Here is a 23,098-nt window from a genome sequence, read left to right on the forward strand (position 1 = left end):
CAGGGTACATTGTAGATAGTTTGGCTGTTGAGATATGAGCCCTTTGAATTGGATAAGGCAGTGGCGAGCACATAGAGAGGTGGAATTAACCAGTTTAAGAACAGAACTCCATGTATCTTCTGACAAAGAGAAGCCCAGGTCTTTTTTCCATGCTGCCTTGATCTTGTCCACAGGGGCGTGCCTTAGATCCAACATCCTGCCATATAAGGCAGAGAAAAGTCTCTTTTGAGATGGGTTTAAAGAAAGAACTATATCAACAAGGGAAGTGTCTGCTGATATAGAAGAGCTGGACATCTTAGACAACACAAAATGTCTTGTTTGCAAATATCTGAAAAAGTCTGAAAGGCTGGAAGACTGAATTTGTGAAGCGAACAAACCCTTCCTATGCCAGTCTTTAAAGACAGGATCATGCGTTGATGGTTTGAAAAGATGGTTTGATGCAATAGGGCTCAGGTTTTGGTGTCAAGAAATGGCCTAACTTGTTTAAAATTCTGCAAATTGAATTTAACTTTATTTTACATGACTTTTGAATGTTAGGGTGGAGTCATATATGACTCCTAGATACTTGAATTCATTATCAATATCAAGCTCCTGCCCTCTAAGGAACACATCAGAATGTGACACCTTCACGTTTTGTTTGGTAAACGCCATGCAAACTTTTTTTTTGGTGTTTAGGTAGAGACATGACTTAGTGAGCCAGTCATCAATGTGAGCCATTGCAGATGTAAGTGTGGATGCTATCTCTTGGTAGTTCTTAGCATGTTTAAAGATTACAGCATCATCTGCATACATCTGAACATCAACATTTATATACAGTGTAAACAGGATTGGACCAAGTATGGAGCCTTGGGGGACCGCTACTGGACATTCACAGAGTGGGGACTTTGAATCATTAATACGAACACATTGCTTTCTACTGGACAGGTATGATTTTATCCAGTTGAGAGATTGCTCAGAGAAATTAAAATATGTTAATATAGATAAAAGAATTTCATGATTAACAGTATCAAAAGCTCGCTTTAGGTCTAGGAAGACAGCACCAACATAAGAACAGTTGGCTGTTTCTGTTGAGTGATAGGCCCTGAGTGAATTATTGCTTTTATTGAGATGTTGAATCAGTAATTTAGCCACCCATTTTGGACTATTTTATAAACAATAGGCAAAATACTGATTGGCTGATAATTGGCCATATCTGATCTTTCACCTCATTTAAAAATGGGTGTGACCAGGGCCATCTTCCATGCTGATGGCACAATGGATTGTCTTAAGGACTGATTAATCAGATATGTAGGCTGTAGAAGGGTCTCTTTGTGCCTTTTTAAAAAAAATAGTATCAAGGCTATAAATATCCATGGCCTTAGGATTTTTTAAGCCACTGATATTTGCTACTTCTGTTTCAGTTATTTGTTGTAGGTGGAAAATCGGGTGTGCATAATTAATGGAGCAAGTAGAGTAGCTAGGTGAATTAAAAAGTTGGGTTATTTCATGAACAGAGTCTAGAAATAAGGTGTTTAGTTCTGTAGATATGAAAATAACTGCTAAAAAAAAACACATCTTCAACATTAGGGGCATATACATTGACAAATAGGGTATTATATAATTTTCCATCCACAATTACATACTGACCAAACTTGTCAGAGATCACATTATGTGGCACAAAGGAAATGTTCTGGCTGATAAGGATTGAAACTCCTCTGGCTTTAGCCTGAAAGGAAGAGTGGAACCCCTGCCCCACCCAAACTGACAAGAGACGGCCATTGTCCCAGCTACGAATATGAGTTGCATAAATTTCTGTTTTGAGTTGTTTGAGATGAGAAAAGACCTTTCTTCTTTTAACAGGATGATTTAAACCTTTGACATTCCAGCTCACTAGATTAAGGTGTCTATCCATGCATAATAAATAAATAAGTTGTACTGTAGATACAACCAAATGAAAATGAAGCAACAGGTCAGTACAGGTTGAAAGTGGCTAGTGTAAAATAATGCTTAAATATATTGCTTAAGTGTTACTAGCAGTGACAAACCCCCCTCCCCACCCAGGAAAGCTGCTAAAAAAAATATAAAGTAGCAAGTTCTTTTTTTCAAACATTTTAATATACATAACTTTGAATCAGCAATTTGTTCACTGTTAATTACTGAAACATGCAAGGACCTTCAAGTAACAAACAAATAAAACTCAATATAATACTTTTGCAATACCAATCATAAAATAAAAAAAAATATTTAGAGGTTTGTTTTAGCTACTGTAGTAGATAGGAAGATCAAGCTGCATGAAGCGTACAACAAACACCCAGGAAGTAACTTTTGGCCTTCAAAATAAGAGTTAACTAAAGGAAACAAAATAAATAAATTACCATACAAGAGTAAAAGGGTAAATCATGCAAATGTCAATGACAAATAGATTAATAGGCATTTTTGCATCAATTCTATGTTGCACAACTTTTACATCACGTGCAAATTGTAATGAGTTCAGTCAACTGTGAATCCCATGTAAAACATATGGGGATAGAATTCATAATTCTATTCTTATGTAGGAAGAAATCTCTTCATTTTAATTTACCTCTGTAGTTACCAGAACTATATCACTGGGTAATAAATTCCCTGTCTGAGGTGTTACTTTTATAATCAGTAGTTTTTATTATTTTTGCAGTTGAAAGAGTCTGTTTTGATGTGTCTGTTTAGTTAAATTTCATAAATTTAAGACTGTCACTGAACTGTAAAGTTTTGGCAGAAAGAATAAGTAATGCATATCTATTATATCGAATATAAAAATGTGGGGTTTTATTTAAAGAATATCTTAACTGACACTAGCTTGCAGGCAGGTGAAACAATACAAAAACACACAGACTTGAACAGAAACATTACAAAATACATAAAACATGAAAGAATGTGTAAAACAAATGCTAAAATCCACCACATCGGTTACCACTAAAGGATGTGCATTACCACTCAACCCAAACATTAACTGTTAAAATATAAATACAGAAACATCCATATTGTCACCCACCAATTTTAGAATAGAATACAATAGATAGAATAGATCTTTATTGTCATTGTTTTCAACAATGACACACAGAAGAGCAGCTCTCTTTGTGACAAAAATAAATATAACATTACAATAGTAATATATAAAATAACAACAAAATAGAAAATTTAAATAGTAAATTATAACAATCAAGATAAATAAACACGATGAGGTGGCACTATGTACATATGTTATTGCACTTCCAATTTTGGGGGATTATTGCACACAAGTCTTTATAGAGGGAGGAGATGGAGCGGAGGGTGTGTGTTTTTGACTGCCTGGGGGGAAAAGCTGTTTTTCAGTCTGTTGGCTCTGGATCTGATTCTGATTCTCGTTTTCATATGCAGGGATGATCATTGGCCAACTTGTCGTAGTCTACATTTGTCAAACAACTCGGCAGAAGAGGATAATTGCTCGGAAAGCTGTTTTCTGCAATATTCTACAGGCATTTACCTATAAATCCTTGTTTAAATCTATTTTATTTTGAAAGTCCTTACCGGAACTTGTAAACATTGTTTGAGTCACAACAATCTCAGGGGGGCTGTTCCACTCCTACCTCCCGTTCTCTCCTCTCATACGTGCTGCTGGTAACAAAGGAGACAACAACAGGGGGATGATGGGTGCTCAGACAACAAGCCTGTCAGAGAAACAAAAAGGAACTGAACCGGTTTGCTTTAACGTTGTGGATCATTTTTCTTAACAGTATATTTAACGACAGTGTTTTTAAAGTAGCGTACACTATCGTAGCTGCGCTCCGGACCGATTTTAACCTTTTTTTTGCCAAAGCTAACCATGTTGGATTGCCAACACTAGAGCCGAATCACAGGAGAAGGATTCAGAAATGTCTGGATAACATTGGTGAGTTTTCTTTCATCTAATTTATGTTTTAAGCGAGATTAGTTCATTATTGGTAATTTAGCAGGTGCAGGTTGGTTGATGTTGATGGTTGTTGAGTCTATAGAGCTGCACCTGTTCCAATATGAAAACCCGTTGTAATATATGCCAAAGGTTGTAAGATTATAGTGACGTTGTCATACTGAAAATTAAATATTTCAACCCTTTTGTCATTACTGTAGAATATCTTGTTGTAGTTGATCACTTGACACGTTTTCCCATTTTGTTAAGGTAGGTAGGTAACAGTTCGAACAACGCTATTAGGCCTAAGTTATTTAGGGATACAAATAAGGCCGTTATAAGGTAAACTTTGATTTAGAAAATGTGTGTGTGTGTGTGTGTGTGTGTGTGTGTGTTTTCCTTCCCGACACACCTTTTCCGTCCCCTCTTCCTGTCCAACGTGGAGCTTGCATACACATAACTTGTATTGTAATGGTAGCTCTCTTAAAGCCCCCCTACCCATTTTGTATTTCTGACCCATTAGTGTCCAGAGCAGATGGCATACTGTACACACACACACATACATACACACACACACACACACACACACACACACACACACACACACACACACACACACACACACACACACACAGCATTGTGTGAATAGAGCCCTCCTTAAGCACTTAAGGATTGTTCTCAAGCTAGTCTCATTTAAGGGATCACACCATATCTGATATTTATTGGACTTACCAGGACAAATACACTTAGTGGAATGAATGAGTGGCCCACTGACCCAGCCTAAGTGTGTGTAGGGTCCAGTAGACTGGAGGATGTAGCTATTGAACTAACCAGGTCAATAGAGCAAAGAGTGACAGAAGAGAAGTGACGTCTGGTTGGGGCTGATTGAAAGAAAGTCGGGAGGGAATTTTGACCTCAAGTCTAATCTCTCACTTGGTCCATAAGTGCATTAACACACAATCAGAATGTGTTATCCCCACTGTGTAGAATAGTGCTTTGTGAGTGTACTGGTCCTCCTGTTTGAGGTTTATATGTCACCCTGTGGACAATTATAATAACCTGAGGGCCAAAACTGAAACCTGGAAAGACATGACATGATCGTTATAGTGATGTCTTATTTCCTTTCTGAGATTACAAAACAAGAGTACTTAAAATCAAAACATTGAAGAAGTAGGCTAAATGAACTGAGGTTTTCATGCTCTGTCATTTTGTAAGTATCTAATACATGGCTGTTTGTCAGCCCATAAACATTTTTTCTGCTTTTTATATGCTAACTGCGCTTCCCATCCAAACTGGTCTGACCAGCTTGTACACTTTGTCAATAACAAACTGTCTCTGCTGGTTGTGTGTTGTCTGTCAAGTCAATTGCCCAAAAAGTGGATTGCTGTCTATGATTCTTTTGTTTACCTGCTGGTTGTAGGCACTACTCTTGACTAAGACAAATTGCAGTCAATCATGTCAGTATGGCAATAGAAGTAAAGTATTAAATCTTAATTTCTTAATAGAGAAATATCCGTTTAGAAATGGAGCTAGCATGGCTAAAATATAAAAACTTGGGGTTCATATGACTTTCAGCTGCTTACTGGCATCTGTCATTATTTTAAACACGTATAGACAAAGTGATTATTCAATTAATCCAAAACATAATCACGATTCACGACATTAATCGTCAATTGGAATTGTTGTTTGTTGCAGCCTTTTAATGATGTGTGTGTAATCCTAAATGCATGCAGCTACATGCAAAGTGTGTTAATCAAAGAGTCACACAAAGCAGTGCAGCAACGTCTTCTTCTGGATCGCTGCTCTGCTTTTTTTGCCTGACTCAGAAGATGACTAACCCTCTTTTGGTTTAGTATTGCATCAGCTGTTGTACACGGGGACAAGAATCTGCAGCATGGACATTTGGTCGCCCAGAATGGATACTGAATTTCACTTTATAGTCATCACGTTTCTTTTTATAGGCACTTACAGGCTGAAAGAAGTTCCTCGTTTGACTGCGTCATTTGAATGACTAGAGTGCTTTGAATAAGGAAACTTCTCAGTGTTTGGATTTTAAAGGATTGAATCTGTGTGTATTTACGGCAGTCACGAGTGTCAGTGTTTGTACATTTGTAATTACATTTATCAGATTGTCGAATGGCCATTGAATTCCTAATTATGAGTTTTCTGTGAATAAGGGATAGCAGTGCACACTTATATTTGATTTTATTAGGATCCCCATTAGCTGATGCAGAACATCAGCTGCTCTTCCTGGGGTCCACACAAAACATAAAACATTACAACAAACAGTAAGACTTTTTTTTTAGACAAAACAACCACATGATATAAAAATAAGAGCAGTATAACTAGCATTATTCTTTCTTGCAAATATAACTATACAGATTCCCTTTCATATACTCTTATGGATATTATACTAAATACATAAGCACTGAATATACAAAAGTTAAATCTTATAACATTTTTGTATACATAAATATTCCTGTACAAAAGTAGTTACAAAATATGAAGGCTTAGGGCCCTTATGTTGCTTTACTTGTTGTTTTTTAGAGATCATATGTTTAAAACATGGACATCTATGTAAAGACCTCAGACAACGTTGCACAACAAATATTAAACGGGTGTACAAACCAGTTTATAAAAAAAAGGAGACATATGTGAGCTTCTACAGAGGGTAAATGCGGGACAGGATACCTAAAATTCAAGTTAAACGTTGTTATTGCAATAAAAACATTGTTAAAAAAAAGGGGGGGTGTACAACTTTGTTCAGAGTGCTTGTAGGCTAGCTAAAAGGTAAAAGATTACGAGGAGCTTGAGGCTATTCAACTTGTTAGGACAACAGTGGACAGGGTGGAGTGATTCAAATTGCACATTTGTATTGAAACAGTGGTTAACTATTAATTGAATTACAACTTGTGTGTCATTATGAATCATACATACAATACTGTTTAAAATGTCAGCTTGCTAAACAGGTAATACACATGAATTAACAGCAAGCCAAAGAAGAAATGCCATTTGTATGCACTGCTTCACTGTATCCTTTTACACAGAAGTCCAAGCTGTAATAATATTACATTTGAAAATCGTTTCCATTGGCTGACTCTTACTGGCAGCGATCTTCTCTGAAATGGAAACCTTGGGTTTGATTGGCATATCCCTGTTCTGATAATGATGACCCATTCTGGCCAGCAGTAAATGCATAAACAAGTTACTAGGGAACTTTACAATGGAAAAATCTAATATCTCTACTAGTCATAGCTGGATTTTCCTTCACTGTGTCCCTTTTGTAGTGCAGTAAACATACTTCAGTCAGCTTCAGCTACTCAGCTGGTTTTACATTAACTTGTTTAATTTGTGGGAATGTGTTCTTACCAGAAATGAATTGGCTCCTTACAGTGCAAAGTTCATTTTCCTCTGAGGCCCTGCAGTAGGGGATTTGTAGCACAGAGCTGCAAAGTCTGATTTTAGGACTAGACTGTAATGGAAATACTGAATTGAGTGTTTATTGCATTGTGGTTGTTTTTTTTTCAGCTACAGAAAATGACTATAATTATAGTGAGCCGTGTCTTTTTAAAGAAATCACAAGACAAAAAGGTTGAGATCCACTAGCCCACTATGTAATCGCTGCATCCCCACTTCGAGTCTTTCTTCGCCCATTCCACGTTAGCTCTCTACGGTCTAATGAAGGCACAAAATACAAGAAATGTTGCTTTTAAAGGAATACGTCACCATTTGTTGAAATAGGGCTTATCACGGTCTACCCTGGCTGTAGATAGGTGGGCCAACGCATTTTTTGTCTCAGTGCAAGTAATTAGGTTTTTTTTTTTTCTTTTGTCGGCTCACTTTTACTCACAACATGCTAACCGGCAACATAGGATTCCATTCACTACGCTAAGCTAACTAGCGGTGGCGCTGCCGGCGTTGCACCGGACTAAAACAATGCATGCACAAAAAATGCGTTGGCCCACCTATCTACAGCTAGGGGAAACCGTGATAAGCCCTATTTCAACAAACGGTGGCGTATCCTTTTAAAGGTCCCATGGCATGAACATTTCACTTTATGAGTTTTTTTAACATTAATATGCGTTCCCCCAGCCTGCCTATGGTCCCCCAGTAGCTAGAAATGGTGATAGGTGTAAACCGAGCCCTGGGTATCCTGCTCTGCCTTTGAGAAAATGAAAGCTCAGATGGGCCGATCCTTATCCTCCTTATGAGGTCATAAGGAGCAAGGTTACCTCCCCTTTCTCTGCTTTACCCGCCCAGAGAATTTGGCCAACCCATGAGAAAAAGACATCATGGCTTTCAAACGAGCATGGTGGCAGTTGGTCAAGGCCACATCCCCACCCTCCACCTTGCCCCCCCCCTTCTCTCCTCCTCACTAGCTACAGACACAGAAATGGCACATACTAAGGAAAGCTCATTGTGGGATTGGCTCTAGTGGCTGTAATTCTGCACCAGGGTGCACCATGTCATGGGACCTTTTAAATTCAATACGCTATAAAATCGGTTTTAAACTTCTCTTTTTCCTTTCTCTCTACTCATCAGGTGAAGATGACATGCTCACATTGGGAGTAAACACTAGCTACCATGTCTGTCCAGGAAGCATCCCAACGGCCCCTCAAACCTGAGCCCAAACCGAGACTGGAGATCCCTCCAAAACCGACACCACAAACCACCTGCCCTCCTCTGGGAGACAGCACAAGGCTTTCTGGAGGAAAGGTCAAGAGGATTGTGAACAAGTTCAGCATAAAGGATTCGAATGAACCGGGGGAACAACCCACCAATGGTACTGCAAAACTAAGGTCAATTAAACGGTCCAAAAGGCCGCCTACGGTAAAGCCCAAACCAGGCCGTGCCAGTCTGCAGCTTCAGATTAGTGGAGAGAAGGCGCCTCCGCTGCCTGTTAAGAGGAGCCGCACCCTTCAGAAGCAGGAGAGTGGGGGTGCAGAGGATAGGGATACCATCAGTGTGGAAGGAGGTCGATCAGGTACAGGGGTTTTTACACTTTTAACTAGTGTTGTAACTGCCTTTGGCTTCATCTGCTGCTCTAGTATTTTACTTTTGAATATATTCCACATGTTCTTTTTTTATATTCTTTTTATTTTTTGGACTATAGATTTGTTGTTGTCACTTGTACTTCCTGTGTGTTCCTGGCTGTCAACCAAATTACCTTTGGGATAACAATAATAATAAAGTAAAGTGGATCACCACAAATCTGAAAAATATGCTTAAAGTAATGGTAGTACTGAAAAAAACCCAGCAGGTAGCATTTCAGTACTTCAACAAGTTGTGTCACATGATTTCTTGAAAGCGTCTGCTCTTAGAGGCTACGTACTTTTACCTTTGACTGCCATTCAGAGCTGGCAACACTTAACGTTACTTTTTATTGCAGCGTTTAGTCGGCAGGACAAAGATCAGATGACACTATAAACCGCCTGCAGCGTAGCTAACATTAGGGCCAGTTTCACAGACACTGGACTGAGTGTAGTTTTAGATCAAAGGTCAATCTCATTGATAAAACTGAAAGACAAACAATTTTACATTATTGGCCATTTGTTTGTTTCTTGCAAAAGTTGTGAACTCTCAAACAGTGTGGTGCCGCTGGCTAATCTGAACCAACAGCCATAAACAGGTTCTCTCAGTCCGATCACGTGTTCAGTTTTAACCAGCAGCTCATTTAACACGAGTAGTCTTTTGCTGTGTCATGATGCTCAGTTTTATTCTGACTCAACAAAAGGGGAAGCCAAAAATGTGTGTGTGTGTGTGTGTGTGTGTGTGTGTGTGTGTGTGTGTGTGTGTGTGTGTGTGTGTGTGTGTGTGTGTGTGTGTGTGTGTGTGTGTGTGTGTGTGTGTGTGTGTGTGTGTGTGTGTGTGTGTGTGTGTGTGTCCGCCCGAGTTACACATACGGTGCTTTCACTTCCTTGCTTTGGTTCCCCGTGAGCAACAAGAAGCCTTTAAGGGCGTCAGATTCTGTGGCAATATATCCTCATACCATCAGTATTGATCGATATCAGCTTCTAAATTAATGAACGATTATTGTCAATATTGATTTATCTGTCATTTAGACAGTAAACATAAAGAAATCAGAAAACTGTGAAAAAATGTTTGGCGAATGTTTGGCATTTGGGCCTTAACAAGAACTTCAATGATTAATCCAGTATCAAAATAGCTGGTGATTAATTTTTGGTAGATTGACTAATCAATTAGCCGACTAATCGTTTCAGCCCTACTGGTGATTTGAGCAGTCCTAGAGATGGAATTAAGCTTAATGCAACTGCTACATTATAGTAGTGACAAACTAAAAGTATTATGGCCTTTTATTAAAATAATGCAATGTCAGAAAAGTGTGGTCCTCTTTGAATCTTTATTTAACGATATTTAATTTAAAAAAAAACATCTGTATTGGCTGATATGGAAAATTGCTATCACTACTTTTTCTTTCTATCATATCTTTATTCACTGACCTATTAAACCTTACATGAATCCTCTTTCTCCTCTCTGTCTTCCACCTTTTCCATTTCCTTATGTCAATATTGGATTTTGGAACTCTCCAAAATTTCCATTAATATTTGAAGACACCATTTACAGACCTGCTGTATTTGCGTAGTGATGAACTGCTGACTCAACATTCCAGTGTGTGCCATGTGAAGCTGTAATAAGAAGAGCAGATTGGGCGGGGGGGGGGGGCTCTTAATGAAAGTGAGCCGCCCTATCTGGTTTTACACATGTGGGAAAGAAGTGGGCAGGAAACAGCTCATTCACAGCCATTAGCTTTGTCTTTTTGCCTGGAGTGTGGAGGTTAAAATGAGCATCTATGTTTCCTTCTACAGTAACATTAGGAAGAACTACAACACGTTAGAGAAGTTTACTGTGTGGTGATTTATTTTTGTGTTGCTTCTTTTTTTCGATGCAGCGCCCGATGGAAAAGAGGTGGAGATCCAGTTGATTGGAGGAGGTGAAGCGGAGGCGGAGCACAGTCCTCACACACCGCTCACCCCGTGCTGCGACCCGAGCTGCAGCTGCGTGTGCCACCTCCAGTGGCCTGGCATGAAACTAATATGGGTGCCCGTGGAGATGCATGATGGCGGGGAGGAGCACTGTGTTGTTGGAGACGAGGATGAGACTGACGTGGAAGAGCAGGGATGGGAGGACGAGGAGGTAGATGGGGGAGGGGAGAGGGACAGCGAGGCAGAGGATGAGGTGGACAGGACGTCTGTGGTTGACGAGAGTGAAGTGTTGAAACAAGACAAGTCAAAGTTCCACCAATGTTTGGAGGTTTTGCTCGGTGATGGTAACCGGAGGCTTTCGGACCCGGGCCCTCGCCCTGTTTTCACCTCTCTCGCTGTCACTCGCTCTCAGTCTCCCCCTGTTCCCCCGAAACGGGCTCAGTCACCACAAATCCACCACTTATCCACCCAAAACGAAGAAGAAAATATTTACGAGGGACACCCCTTCCTAAGCGGAAACAAATTGAAAAGTACTATCATACCAGTTGCATAAAACTGTCCTACAGCACCTCAGACCAGACGTCCGAGTTTCATACGAACACAGAACCCATCTTGAACCCAGACAAAGTGCCGCCTGCCATCCCGCCGAGGATACCTGTGGGTCATGACAGCCACAGCCTCACGCGGGTGCACCGGGGCGGCGTTCCTCTCCCCCAGCCCACACTGGAGGAGTGGCGCACCTTGCGGCCCTCATCCCCCAGCAGCTCCACTGCCAGCGGGCTGAGCACCCAGAGGGGCATCGCTCCCTCCCTACCCAGCCCTCACAGACCCCCACCTCCACCACCAAAGACAGATCCCAGGAGGCTTAGTAGTGCCTCACTGCAATCCCTCACGCAGAAAAAAGGTTTGTAGTGAACAAACATTACGTTACAACCCGCTTGCCTGAGATGAGCTATGATTAATTCACAACTTGTTAATTTTCTGTGTAATCGAAAGCGATGGTGCCATTTACTTGCCTTTTACAGGAGAGGAGAATGAAGGGTATGAAGAAGAGAAAGATGACACATTCAAAGAACTGTGAGTTATCCCCCTCATCTGACCTCATACTTTCATTTTTAAAAGGATAAGGCTGACAATATTTTTCTATTTGTCAAAAAAATTGATCCTATTGACAAGTGTTCTGTGTAGCCAAAGCATGTAGCTTATTCTCCTATGACATTTTATCCATTGTTGTCAAAAAAAACACCAATGGGCCACACTGTAGTTTATTTTCAAAGATTTAAAAGGTCCCATGACATGGTGCTCTTTGGATGCTTTTATATAGACCTTAGTGGTCCCCTAATACTTTATCTGAAGTCTCTTTCCTGAAATTCAGCCATGGTGCAGAATTACAGCCACTAGAGCCAGTCCCTGGCTTTCCTTAGTATGTGCCATTTCTGTGTCTATAGCTATTGAGGAGGAGAGAGGGGGGGCCAGGTGAAGGGTGGGGGTATGACCTTGACCAACTGCCACTTTGCTCGTTTGAAAGCCATGATGTCTCTCTCTCATGGGTGGGCCAAATTCTCTGGTGGGGCAAAGCAGAGAAAGGGGAGGTAATCTTGCTCCTTATGACCTCATAAGGAGCAAGATTCCAGATCGGCCCATCTGAGCTTTCATTTTCTCAAAGGCAGAGCAGGATACCCAGGGCTCGGTTTACACCTATCGCCATTTCTAGCTGCTGGGGGACCATAGGCAGGCTGGGGGAACGCATATTAGCGTTAAAAAACCTCATAAAGTAAAATTTTCATGGGACCTTTAAGTCTGAAATTGGAACAAATGGGCTTGGAGCTGAGTGCCGCAGACAGAGTACAGAAGTTGGATAGTATTCAGAGACGCAGCAACATATTGTTGGGTTTGGGCTTTTTATGGGCTTTGTAGACAATAAGAAAAATATGGAATTCCAGTCTTATACTTGAACAGGGATCTTCAACAGGGGGTCCTCAGAGTCAATGCAGGGGGGCCTCCAAATAATTGTTAATTTTTGAAAGATTTTTCGAAAAATTAAAAAAGTCTTAACATGAATCCAACATATCATTAGCAAATATAAATCGCCACTGCTTACTGGACTATAGGTAAGGTAGTCACTAAGATAGCCACTGACAGATAAAGTTAATCCTAAGCATTCACTGTGTATATTTAACATTAAAACATGATTTATAAAATAATGCCAACAATTATTAGGCTATTTTACTGTAATAGCTTAGCATTCTATGTAACAAAAAAAAGGTAGGCCTATGTATAAAGGCTTTAGGCCCAGTTTAATATGCAACTTCATTTTAGACAATATACTGTATGTAGTAAGGGGTCCCTGCTCAATCTCTCTTTCAGTTAAGGGGTCCTTGGCTTAAAAAACGTTGAAGACCCCTGTCCTTGAAGACAACATTGGTGTTCGTGTGTGTATAGAGTAATGATTAACTGTGTCATTCACTCTTTTGTTAGATAGTTTGGTTTCATATTACCCTGCTTGATCCCTTTCTCCTCTTTGTATACTTCCTGTTTCAGGCCTCCAGTCAGGAGCGGCTCCCTCAGGAGGGAGTCTTCGTTCAGCTGGGAGTCCCGGCTGCAGGATGGTAAGGCTGACACCTGTAACAAACAAAACATAAAAAGACAAATGTGAATCGCAGTAATGCCTGTAACAGGATATCATGTCAGTATGTTAGCCATCACCATTTTCACTTGTTACTTGTATACTGTGTAACCTTTGTGACTTGTTTTCCCCTCAGAGCCTCTGTACCAGACGTACCGTGCCACGGTCATCACCAAGGAGATCCGACGCCAGACAGTTTGTCGCAACATCAGTAAAACTAGTGTGGACTACGCCATGGACTGGACAGCCCGTCGCTCTGGGGCTGGAACCGGGACTGCGAATGGAGCGCCTACACCGGGCCAGAGCACCCTGTGGCAGGACCTCCCAGCTGTTCGGGAGGCAGGGGTGCTGGAGCAGCTCACCCCTGAGCAGTGCAAGTACCAGGAGGTGAGGGAGAGGCTAATGTACTGAGGAGAGCTCATTGATGCTAGGAAAAGAGAAATGGGAGATGCAGGATCACAATTTAAATCGCATCTTAAAGTCATAATGTGATGTTTTTATATAAATTAAAGTCCACTCTGCCTCACTGTACCACTCACTGCTCTAATATAATATCGATTCACTCCATCCCCAGTTCATGAAAGCTTTTACATTCACTGTTATAACTTTCCAAGGTCGGGCAAAAATCCTTTTAGGTACAGGAAGTGAGTGACAAGTGATGCATACCATTTAAAAGGACGTTTTTAATAAAACTAGTGCAGTGCCAATTTGGAGCGAGTGCCTGTTCGGAAGGGGCTGATTGCTTGTTTCCCAGTATTGTTTTCACGGTTCAGTCAGGCTCATCTAGAGATTCGGTGTGGCCCCTTTTTTTTGTCTTGCCATCCCACATCCAGGTAGCGACGTGCCCCGGGCGAGGGAAGGAGGGAGCCGGGCTCAGCCTGCCAGCCAGCAGCTTCCCTAGCCTCTGCTCTTAAACAGCGTGCAAGAGCCCGGGCGTTCATCTAACATGTATCTGTGTAGGACTGTCTTTGCATCTAGGGTAGACGGCAATCCGTTTTTTGGCATATGATCACTTTTTTGGCATCTGACACCGGTAGCCGGGGAACCGCAATCAATGAGCCTCGGAGGGATGCAGCAACTCCCCGCCCCGCTGCTGTTACTGCGTATGCGAGGGAGGGACACACACTGATTTCTCGAACTTATAGATAGATGATGATGCCGTCTTTTTCTGATAAACCACCAACATTTCCATCCTTAGAAAGAAACCCCACATTTTTTGCTCATAGGGTGGAAAATCTTGCAAATGTTTTATATTGGAAACCTATAGTAAGAAAAAGGCCCTGGTTTTGAGCTTAATTCTTTGCTTAAGTTCTATGCCATCGTTCGGTGAAGTTAATATTTGCGTTTATTTTTCCTCCCTGGCAGAGTATGTTTGAGGTTTTGACATCTGAGGCCTCTTACCTTCGATCCCTGCAAGTTCTGACCGAACACTTCCTGGACAGCCGAGAGCTGGAGGAAACAATGATCATCAGAGAGAAAAAAACCCTCTTCTCCAACATCCTGAGGGTTCGAGAGGTCAGCGAGAGGTGAGAAATGGCAGAAGGAAGGATAAATGGAGATAAAGGAAAAGGGAAATAGGAAGGGGATTTATGACTTGAACTACCACAAGGTCACTTGGTACAAAGATACTACGAGATAGGAAGGAAAAGCAAAGATGTAATGGGTCATTTCCTGAGTGTTGCCTATGGTTTGAAAAACCTTTTTTACATTTTGGGTAACCTTTGCTGTTTGACTCCACAGGTTCTTGAAAGACCTGGATCAACGCATATTCAAGGACCTGGTCTTTCCTGATATCTGTGACATTATCCACTACCACGCCCAGCACAACTTCCCAGCCTACATCGACTACGTCCGCAACCAGATCTATCAGGATAAGACCTACACCTCACTCTTGTAAGGAATTCTCTAAAATTGTCATTTTTCCCATTTTGTTTCCCGGATTCCAGATAAGTTGGGAAAACCTTCCTTTCGCCTATGTTGTATCCATCCACAGCAATTTGTACATGTCAGAAAAAAACTAAAAGCAAGCATTGATTGTCAAGATGTTGTTTTATCACTTTCCTTCCTCCTTTTCTCCATTTCACAAGTATATGAGCATTACAGCTGCATTACATACCATTGATGTGTGCTTGTATGCGCATGTATGTGTGTCCACAGGAAGAACAACGCGCAGTTTGCTACGGTCATCACTCGTCTCCAAGAGTCGCCTCAATGCCAGCGGCTGCCCTTCATGTCCTTCTTGCTGCTGCCCTTCCAGCGAATAACACGCATCAAAATGCTCATTGAAGTGAGAGTTAAAATGTTGCTGTAGAAATGCTTTTTTTTTTTTTTTTTTTAAACATACAGTAGTCCAATGAGTCCAGTAACAAGTAGAGTAGCTTAGCATAAAGACTAGAAGCACGGGAAAACAGCCAGCCTGGCTCTGTTTCTGCCGACTGCTGTTCACAATAAATAGTAACAGCACGTAAGTCCCCTGAATAACCACAACGTGACGTGTGTACAGACTTTGTGTACAGAAAGGGGACACAACATTAGTGAGCTTCAGTGGCCTATATAAAAGTGTTTCCTTTCATTTGGACAGAGCCAGGCTAGCTTTTGCTGTCACACTTATGTCACTGTTACGTGACAACAATGCAATTAGCCTTTACACCCTTTACATTTTTTTCCTCAAAAGACTCAACAGAATGCCACAGTACATTCTGCATACCTGACCCTTGTCATTTCCTGCATGTTGCTTTGCGGAATGTCCTCATTCCAGTGTAAATCCTTCCCACTCAAACCCGTCTTGTTTTATGTTATTCTGTTGATTGATATGCCTTGCATGACATGCTCCAAACAATCAACAGAATAACATAAAACACTGTCACTGCCTCTTGACCTATGAGCAAAGTCACGGGCACACACTTTATCAACCTCACGACCTTGTTTGCATTTAGATGGAAGAAAGAAAAAAAAAAAAAGTATCCTGCTGTTTGCCCGTTGCAGAAATAGAAAGTAGCTGTTTGTCGTTTCAGAACATCCTGAAGAGAACAAAGGAGAGGACGAAAGAGGAGCAGACGGCCTCCAAGGCATTGGCTTCCGTGTCGAAGGTAAACGCCCCTCACTCTTCACCCTCTCTTCTGCCTACACATCCATGTAATCGGACTCGGAGTGCTTCGCACGCCTCCGGATATTTGACGTCAGCCGTTGTCTGAGTGAATGCTTTCCTATTTTAGTGAGCTCTGTGACAGTGACAGGGAGCCATGCGTGTCACTGAGGACAATGGCCGTTCGAGTTTGCTCAAACAGGGAGACATTTTGTCCAAGAAGAGAGAAACTTGAAGAATCAACATCCATGTCTCTCAAACACTGGAGTTTGACAAGCTCAAGGTAAACACACACCCACACACACACACACTAAATGTTTGCATGATTTTTGTCAGTGTTTTAGTTGGACTTGAGCTAGGCAAGGCAAGGCAAGGCAAGGCAGCTTTATTTATATAGCACATTTCAGCAACAAGGCAATTCAAAGTGCTTTACATAAAACATTAAAGAGCAGTTAGAACACAATTAAAAACAATTTAAAAACAATCAAAGTCAAGAATAATAAACAAATTAAAACAAGAATAAAATTGATAGTGCAGTATAAGAATAAAAGTTACAGTGCAGTATAAGAAATTAAAGTTAATAAAATAGATTATTTAAAGAAAAGCAACATCAAAAAGATAGGTCTTTAGCTTAGATTTAAAAGAACAGAGTTGCAGCAGACCTGCAGGTTTCTGGGAGTTTGTTCCAGATATGTGGAGCATAAAAACTGAACGCTGCTTCCCCCTGTTTAGTTCTGACTCTGGGGACAACAAGTAGACCTGTCCCAGACGACCTGAGAGGTCTGGGTGGGTCATAGTGTAGTAGCAGATCAGAAATGTATTTTGGCCCTAAACTGTTTAGTGATTTATAAACCAGTAAAAGTATTTTGAAATCAATTCTTTGAGGCACTGGAAGCCAGTGTAGAGACTTCAGTACTGGATGGATATGATCAACTTTCCTGGTTTTAGTGAGGATTCGAGCAGCAGCTTTCTGAATCAGCTGCAGCTGTCTGATTGATTTTTTAGGGAGACCTGTAAAGACACCGTTACAGTAGTCAAGTCTACTGAAGATAAAAGCATGGACAAGTTTTTCCAGATCCTGCTGAGACATAAGTCCTCTAACCCTTGATATATTTTTAAGGTGATAATAGGCAGATTTTTTAATTATGTTAATGTGGCTGTTAAAATTTAGGTCTGAGTCCATGACTACACCAAGATTTCTGGCTCTGTCTGTTGTTTTTAACATTGTCGTTTGAAGCTGAGCTCTGACTTTCAATCGTTCCTCTTTTGCTCCAAAAACAACCACCTCCGTTTTTTCTTCATTTAATTTAAGAAAGTTCTGGCACATCCAATCATTAATTTGTTCAATGCACATATTTAATTGTTGTATTGGGCTATAGTTCCCTGGCGATAAGGTTATGTAAATTTGTGTGTCATCTGCATAACTATGGTAACTTATTTTGTTGTTTTCCATAATCTGAGCCAGTGGAAGCATGTAGATATTGAATAGAAAAGGCCCCAGAACAGAGCCTTGGGGAACTCCGCATGTCATATTTGTATGCTCAGATGTATAATTACCTATAGACACAAAGTAGTCCCTATTCTTTAAATAGGATTCAAACCACTTTAGTACTGAGCCAGAAAGACCAACCCAGTTTTCCAATCGGTCAAGCAATATGTCATGGTCTACTGTATCAAATGCAGCACTGAGATCAAGTAATACTAAGACTGAAATTTTGCCACTATCTGTGTTTAAGTGGATCTCATTAAAGACTTTAACAAGAGCTGTCTCAGTGCTGTGGTGTGGTCGAAAACCTGACTGGAAGGCATCAAAAATGTTGTTTAGCGATAAGAAAAGGTTGAGTTGTTGAAAAACCACTTTTTCTATGATTTTACTTAAAAATGGAAGGTTTGTGTGGCTTTGTTTTGAGTGGCTTGATGACTGCAGTTTTCAGGGCCTATGGGAAGATACCTGAGAGCAGAGATGTGTTTACAATCTGTAGAAGATCAGAAGCCAAACAATTCAAAACATTTTTGAAAACACCCGTTGGTAGAATATCAAGGCAACAGGAGGAGGTTTTCAGATGTTGTAAAATGTCCTCCAGATTTTTAAGGTTGATCGTATGAAATTGTGTCATAAGCTACCCCCCATAAGCTACTTCAAAAATAGCTTAATGTTCCTACTTTTGCTGGTGTCTTCTCCAGGCCATCCCGATCATCTCTCAGACACGATACTTGGAGAAGAAGGGAGAGCTGCAGGAAATGTCCAAAGGAGGAACCATCTTCAACATGAGGGCAAAGTTCACCCCCATCTACCTCTTCCTCTTCAATGATCTGCTAGTCATCACTGCCAAGAAAGGGTGAGGCAGACCATTCTAGCAGATCCGATTTAGGATCTACCCTTGGTGATCCTCTGACTTTTCCTTGCAGCGCAACCAGGCCACAAGTTGTCAATCCTTTGGTTTGTGACCTGCAAAACAAATGGCATTCCCATCAGACTTAGCTGTACTTTCTGTTTAGTGCTAATTGTCAAATGTTGCATTGCTAACAAGCTAAACTAAGATGGTAAACACAGTATAAACATAACACCTTTTAAACATCTGCATGTATGAGCATGTTAGCATGCTGATGTTAGCATTTAGCTCAAAGAACAGTCACACTAGCATGGCTGTAGACTCTTGCTAGTGTGACTGTGTGGGGCTGAATTTTTGAGAATGAGAGTCTTTATCTGGGGACATGATACATTTCAGTCACATTCATCTTAAAATCCTGCAGATGTCAGGTTGTGTCAAACATTTTCTTACATCACAATTACCTACATATGACAAGGTGTGTGTCAACCATCAGCCCTAATACACGGTGTGTCAGGCACAATTAGGCATCTTTGCTCATCATTTATGAGACAGAGCTGAGTAAGCAGTGCTTCCAACAGTCATTAGTAATAATAATAATAAACAAGGTTTACTATCACATTGCTAGCAGTTGTGTAATGACTCATTACACAACTGTGATAGTAAACCTTGTTCAAGCGGCTTCTGGAAAACCACAGATATAATGCCACTTTCTTCTGTACTGTACAGGATGAGTCATGTTTAGGCTGTGATAGTGAGAGTGCATCTCAGCCAGTCCCCTTTGGAAGCTGTGCAGAGACATTTTTTTTACAAGCTGTCATAATGGCTCTTTAACCATGGAGAATGTAGTCTCTCATTGCCAGACCTTCCTCCGCAGCGCTGTGGAGGAAGGCCTGGCTAGTCCACACAGCATCCTGGGATGGGAGAAAAACATGCTCTGGTTTATTGGCATTTCTTTAAACCAACCCCAATTGTCTTGGGTGGCGCTAAGACCCGGACACAATGACAGTGCCGCTGCAAAATAGCCCCGGGAAGGAACATGTACGTTCAAAAGTTGTTTTAGTCGTGCAACAGAAAACTCAGATTCAACAGATAGTCCAACTTGCTGTCTGGATTTACCCTGCAGAGATCTGAGGAGCGGTTAATCGTACTCCTCATAAATCCACCGGAGTTTAAAATGCCAACACAAAGAAAGCGGAAGGTCTGGGACATGCGGCGGAATTTCCGGCGGCACCTGAACAATCCTTGGAGTGGAACGTCGTCAATATAGACTATGGAGAATGTGACCACTGACCGCAAAAGCAATCGTGACTCTTTAACAGTGTCATCACTAGTGAAATGACTCCAAACTTCCTCAAATGTGGCAGGAAGTAGTGTTTGAAGAGAACTGAGAGGAAGAGTAGATTTCTAATATTTTGTTTGTTGCCAGTGCCACATTGACAGCAGATGAGAAAGACAAAATAACGGCATAGAACATGCATATATTACAAAATACAGCTAAACACACAATACTGTACATGCTTCAGTAGTTATCACTGCACATTGTTTTTTCCTTTTAAGTTCCTGAAGGTAATTGATGCTAATATTTTGCCACTTCACCCTAACATCCACAAAAATAATTCACCCTTCTTTTTCTTGGACAGGGCGGAGCGTTTTGTGGTACTCGACCATGCCCATCGCTCTCTGGTGCAGGTGCAGCCAATAGATGAAGGTGGGGGCAGCAGCGGGCCCTACGAGCACTGCTTCAACCTCACCCTGCTGGAGAACCACCAGGGACGCATGATGGAGAGGCTGATTAAAGCTCCCTCCCAGTGAGTAGCTCTGTGTGACTGGCCAACACATAAACTGCCCCATTTTTCTCCCGGAGTGCCTCAGGATTTGACATGAATTCTTATTTTCTTACCAAAGTACAACTCATGAATACGACACCCCCGTTACATTGTTTATTTACATTTTTTTCTAAGCCAATAATTCCGTCAACAGGTCAGATATGCACAGGTGGATGGCGGCTTTCCCCAACCCCACCAACCCAGACAGAGACGAAGATGAAGTGATTTATGAAGACTGGGGTGAGGGCACACACACACACACACACAGTACAGTATGTGGTTGTGTGTTTCATGCCCAAAGTTTCTCACGGTTATGTGCGTGTGTCAGATTGTCCTCAGGTGCAGTGTGTGGAGCAGTACATTGCCCAGCAGGCAGACGAGCTCACCCTGGAGCCCACTGAGATCATCAACGTCATCCGCAAAACCAATGAGGGTAAGAACGTGGAGGGAAACCAGGTCCAAAGAGTTTTTTTTTTTTTTGGTTATCAGACTCTCACGAGATGAGCTGGCCATTAAATGTAAAAAACAATATATATATATATATATATAAATAAAAAAAAAAAATAAAAAAAAAAAATATATATATATATATATATAAATAAAAAAAAAATAAAAAAAAAAAAAATATATATATATAAAAAAAAAAATATATATATATATATATATATAAATATATATATAAATATAAAAATATATATATATATATAATAATATATAAAAATATATATATAAAAAAATAATATAAATATATATAAAAAATTAAAAAAAAAAAAAAAAAAAAAAAAATAAATATATAAAATAAAAAAAAAAAAAAAAAAATAAAAAAAAAAAAAAATAATATAATAAAAAAAAAAAAAAATAAAAATATAAAAATAATATAGTATAGAAAAGATATCATAAAAATAAAATTACAAGGAACAAGAAAAAGACAAGATGGATGGGATAAAGGAAGGAATAATCAAGATCTATAGTTAAAACACGGTGGTCTGACCTGACATTTATGCTGCGTTTATTTAGTAGTTGTTTTTTTTAACCCGGAAGTTATTGTAATAATCTACTTAGCATTTGTAAACAAACATTGTGATGGGGTCTATAGTTGGCATTATTAGCATCTGTGGATCTAAGCAGGTTTTTAAATGTGGTACAAGCCGGTTTCCTATCAATAAAGTGTACTGACATGACTTTGCATCGTTAACATTAACATAATTTGCCCCTTCCTTTGACTCTGCTTGTTTATACACCCTGATCCTCATTCCACAACCTTCTCACCGTAGCAGTTTATTAATTTTGACTTTCTTGCATGAACAATACAGAAACCTCCAATCTTCCCTTGTTTGTTCCCACCCCGTCCTCTCCTCCTAGGCTGTTATGAAGGCATCCGCCTGTCGGACGGTCAGAAGGGCTGGTTCCCCGTAGGAAACGTCATAGAGATCACCAACGAGCATGTGAGGCGGCGAAACCTCCGAGAGCGCTACAGAGTCATTCAGGCTGCAAGCATGGTCACCAACAGCAAGACCAACACCCTTCAGTAGGATCGATGGATGTTTACATGACTTTTTTTTTTTTATTAAAGACAATGAATGGATACAATATCTTCAGAAATGAACTCTGTACATAGATTATTTAGGGACTTTGTGTTGAAGTGTGAGTTTCTAACAACCAGGAACTGAGAGATAAAAAGGAGAAGGGTGAAGATCATGAGACATCATAACAGAGACCTGCAATCATCTTACTGGAGTACGCAAGTGTGCAGCTGGGAGCACACTGACAGACACTATGAATGCGCATGCATTCAATAACCAAGATCAGCATTACAGCTGTAGAATTTACCTCTTGTGAGCATGCAACCTTTCATTAACGCCTCCTCTGCAAAAACTGAAACGGCACATTTGAAATGCCAATCATTCCAGCTATTGCTCGACCAGATTGTACAAATACAGACCTGCTGCAAAGAAAAGAGTTGGGTGTTCCTGTTAACGCCTGGTGTCATCGTTGTCACGTGACCACACAAGTTAAATACTTTTCATTCCTGCCATGCACAACAGCCTCTCTTGTGTTACGAAAGGTGGCCAGAATAAAGGATAACATGTTTTTAGGATACAAGAATCTTGTAAAAACACAACACTGTTGAATTTCAGTAAGTAACATTTAAAAAAAAAAGGAATATATATCACCACAAAACAAAATCAGGAAGTGCCTTTGAATAAACTCAATTACACACCAGGACTTCGGTCAGGATCATATCAAGCCCAAGAGCTTTGAAAAACGCATGTAAATGTGTGCCGAGCTGTACTGCCGTTATGACGTTTCAGTCGTTGTGCTGTCCACTAGCTTGTTAGCTTGTGTCAGTAGCCATTGTGGAATAATACTGTAGCTCCCCCTGACGCTTGTCAGTGAAGATGGG

At 40.6% G+C, this 23,098-nt stretch overlaps 1 protein-coding gene across 1 annotated transcript in view; it reads left to right on the forward strand.

The window, feature by feature from the left end:
* Positions 1 to 3,584: 3,584 nt before the first annotated feature.
* The window catches only part of arhgef15b (Rho guanine nucleotide exchange factor 15b), a 19,626-nt gene continuing 112 nt past the window's right edge, over positions 3,585 to 23,098 (forward strand). Inside the window, 17 exon segments of the mRNA XM_039821846.1 lie at positions 3,585 to 3,883; positions 8,423 to 8,864; positions 10,791 to 11,372; positions 11,375 to 11,728; positions 11,850 to 11,901; positions 13,366 to 13,433; positions 13,587 to 13,837; positions 14,816 to 14,976; positions 15,191 to 15,343; positions 15,608 to 15,737; positions 16,465 to 16,628; positions 16,773 to 16,818; positions 18,720 to 18,874; positions 20,509 to 20,676; positions 20,849 to 20,934; positions 21,023 to 21,127; positions 22,057 to 23,098. The exon segment at positions 22,057 to 23,098 is cut by the window's right edge and continues 112 nt beyond it. Coding sequence (XP_039677780.1) covers positions 8,465 to 8,864; positions 10,791 to 11,372; positions 11,375 to 11,728; positions 11,850 to 11,901; positions 13,366 to 13,433; positions 13,587 to 13,837; positions 14,816 to 14,976; positions 15,191 to 15,343; positions 15,608 to 15,737; positions 16,465 to 16,628; positions 16,773 to 16,818; positions 18,720 to 18,874; positions 20,509 to 20,676; positions 20,849 to 20,934; positions 21,023 to 21,127; positions 22,057 to 22,226 — 3,045 coding nt within the window. The 5' untranslated portion in view covers positions 3,585 to 3,883; positions 8,423 to 8,464 and the 3' untranslated portion in view covers positions 22,227 to 23,098.

This window comes from Perca fluviatilis, chromosome 14 (assembly GCF_010015445.1).
Source record: "Perca fluviatilis chromosome 14, GENO_Pfluv_1.0, whole genome shotgun sequence".
NCBI lineage: Eukaryota > Metazoa > Chordata > Actinopteri > Perciformes > Percidae > Perca > Perca fluviatilis.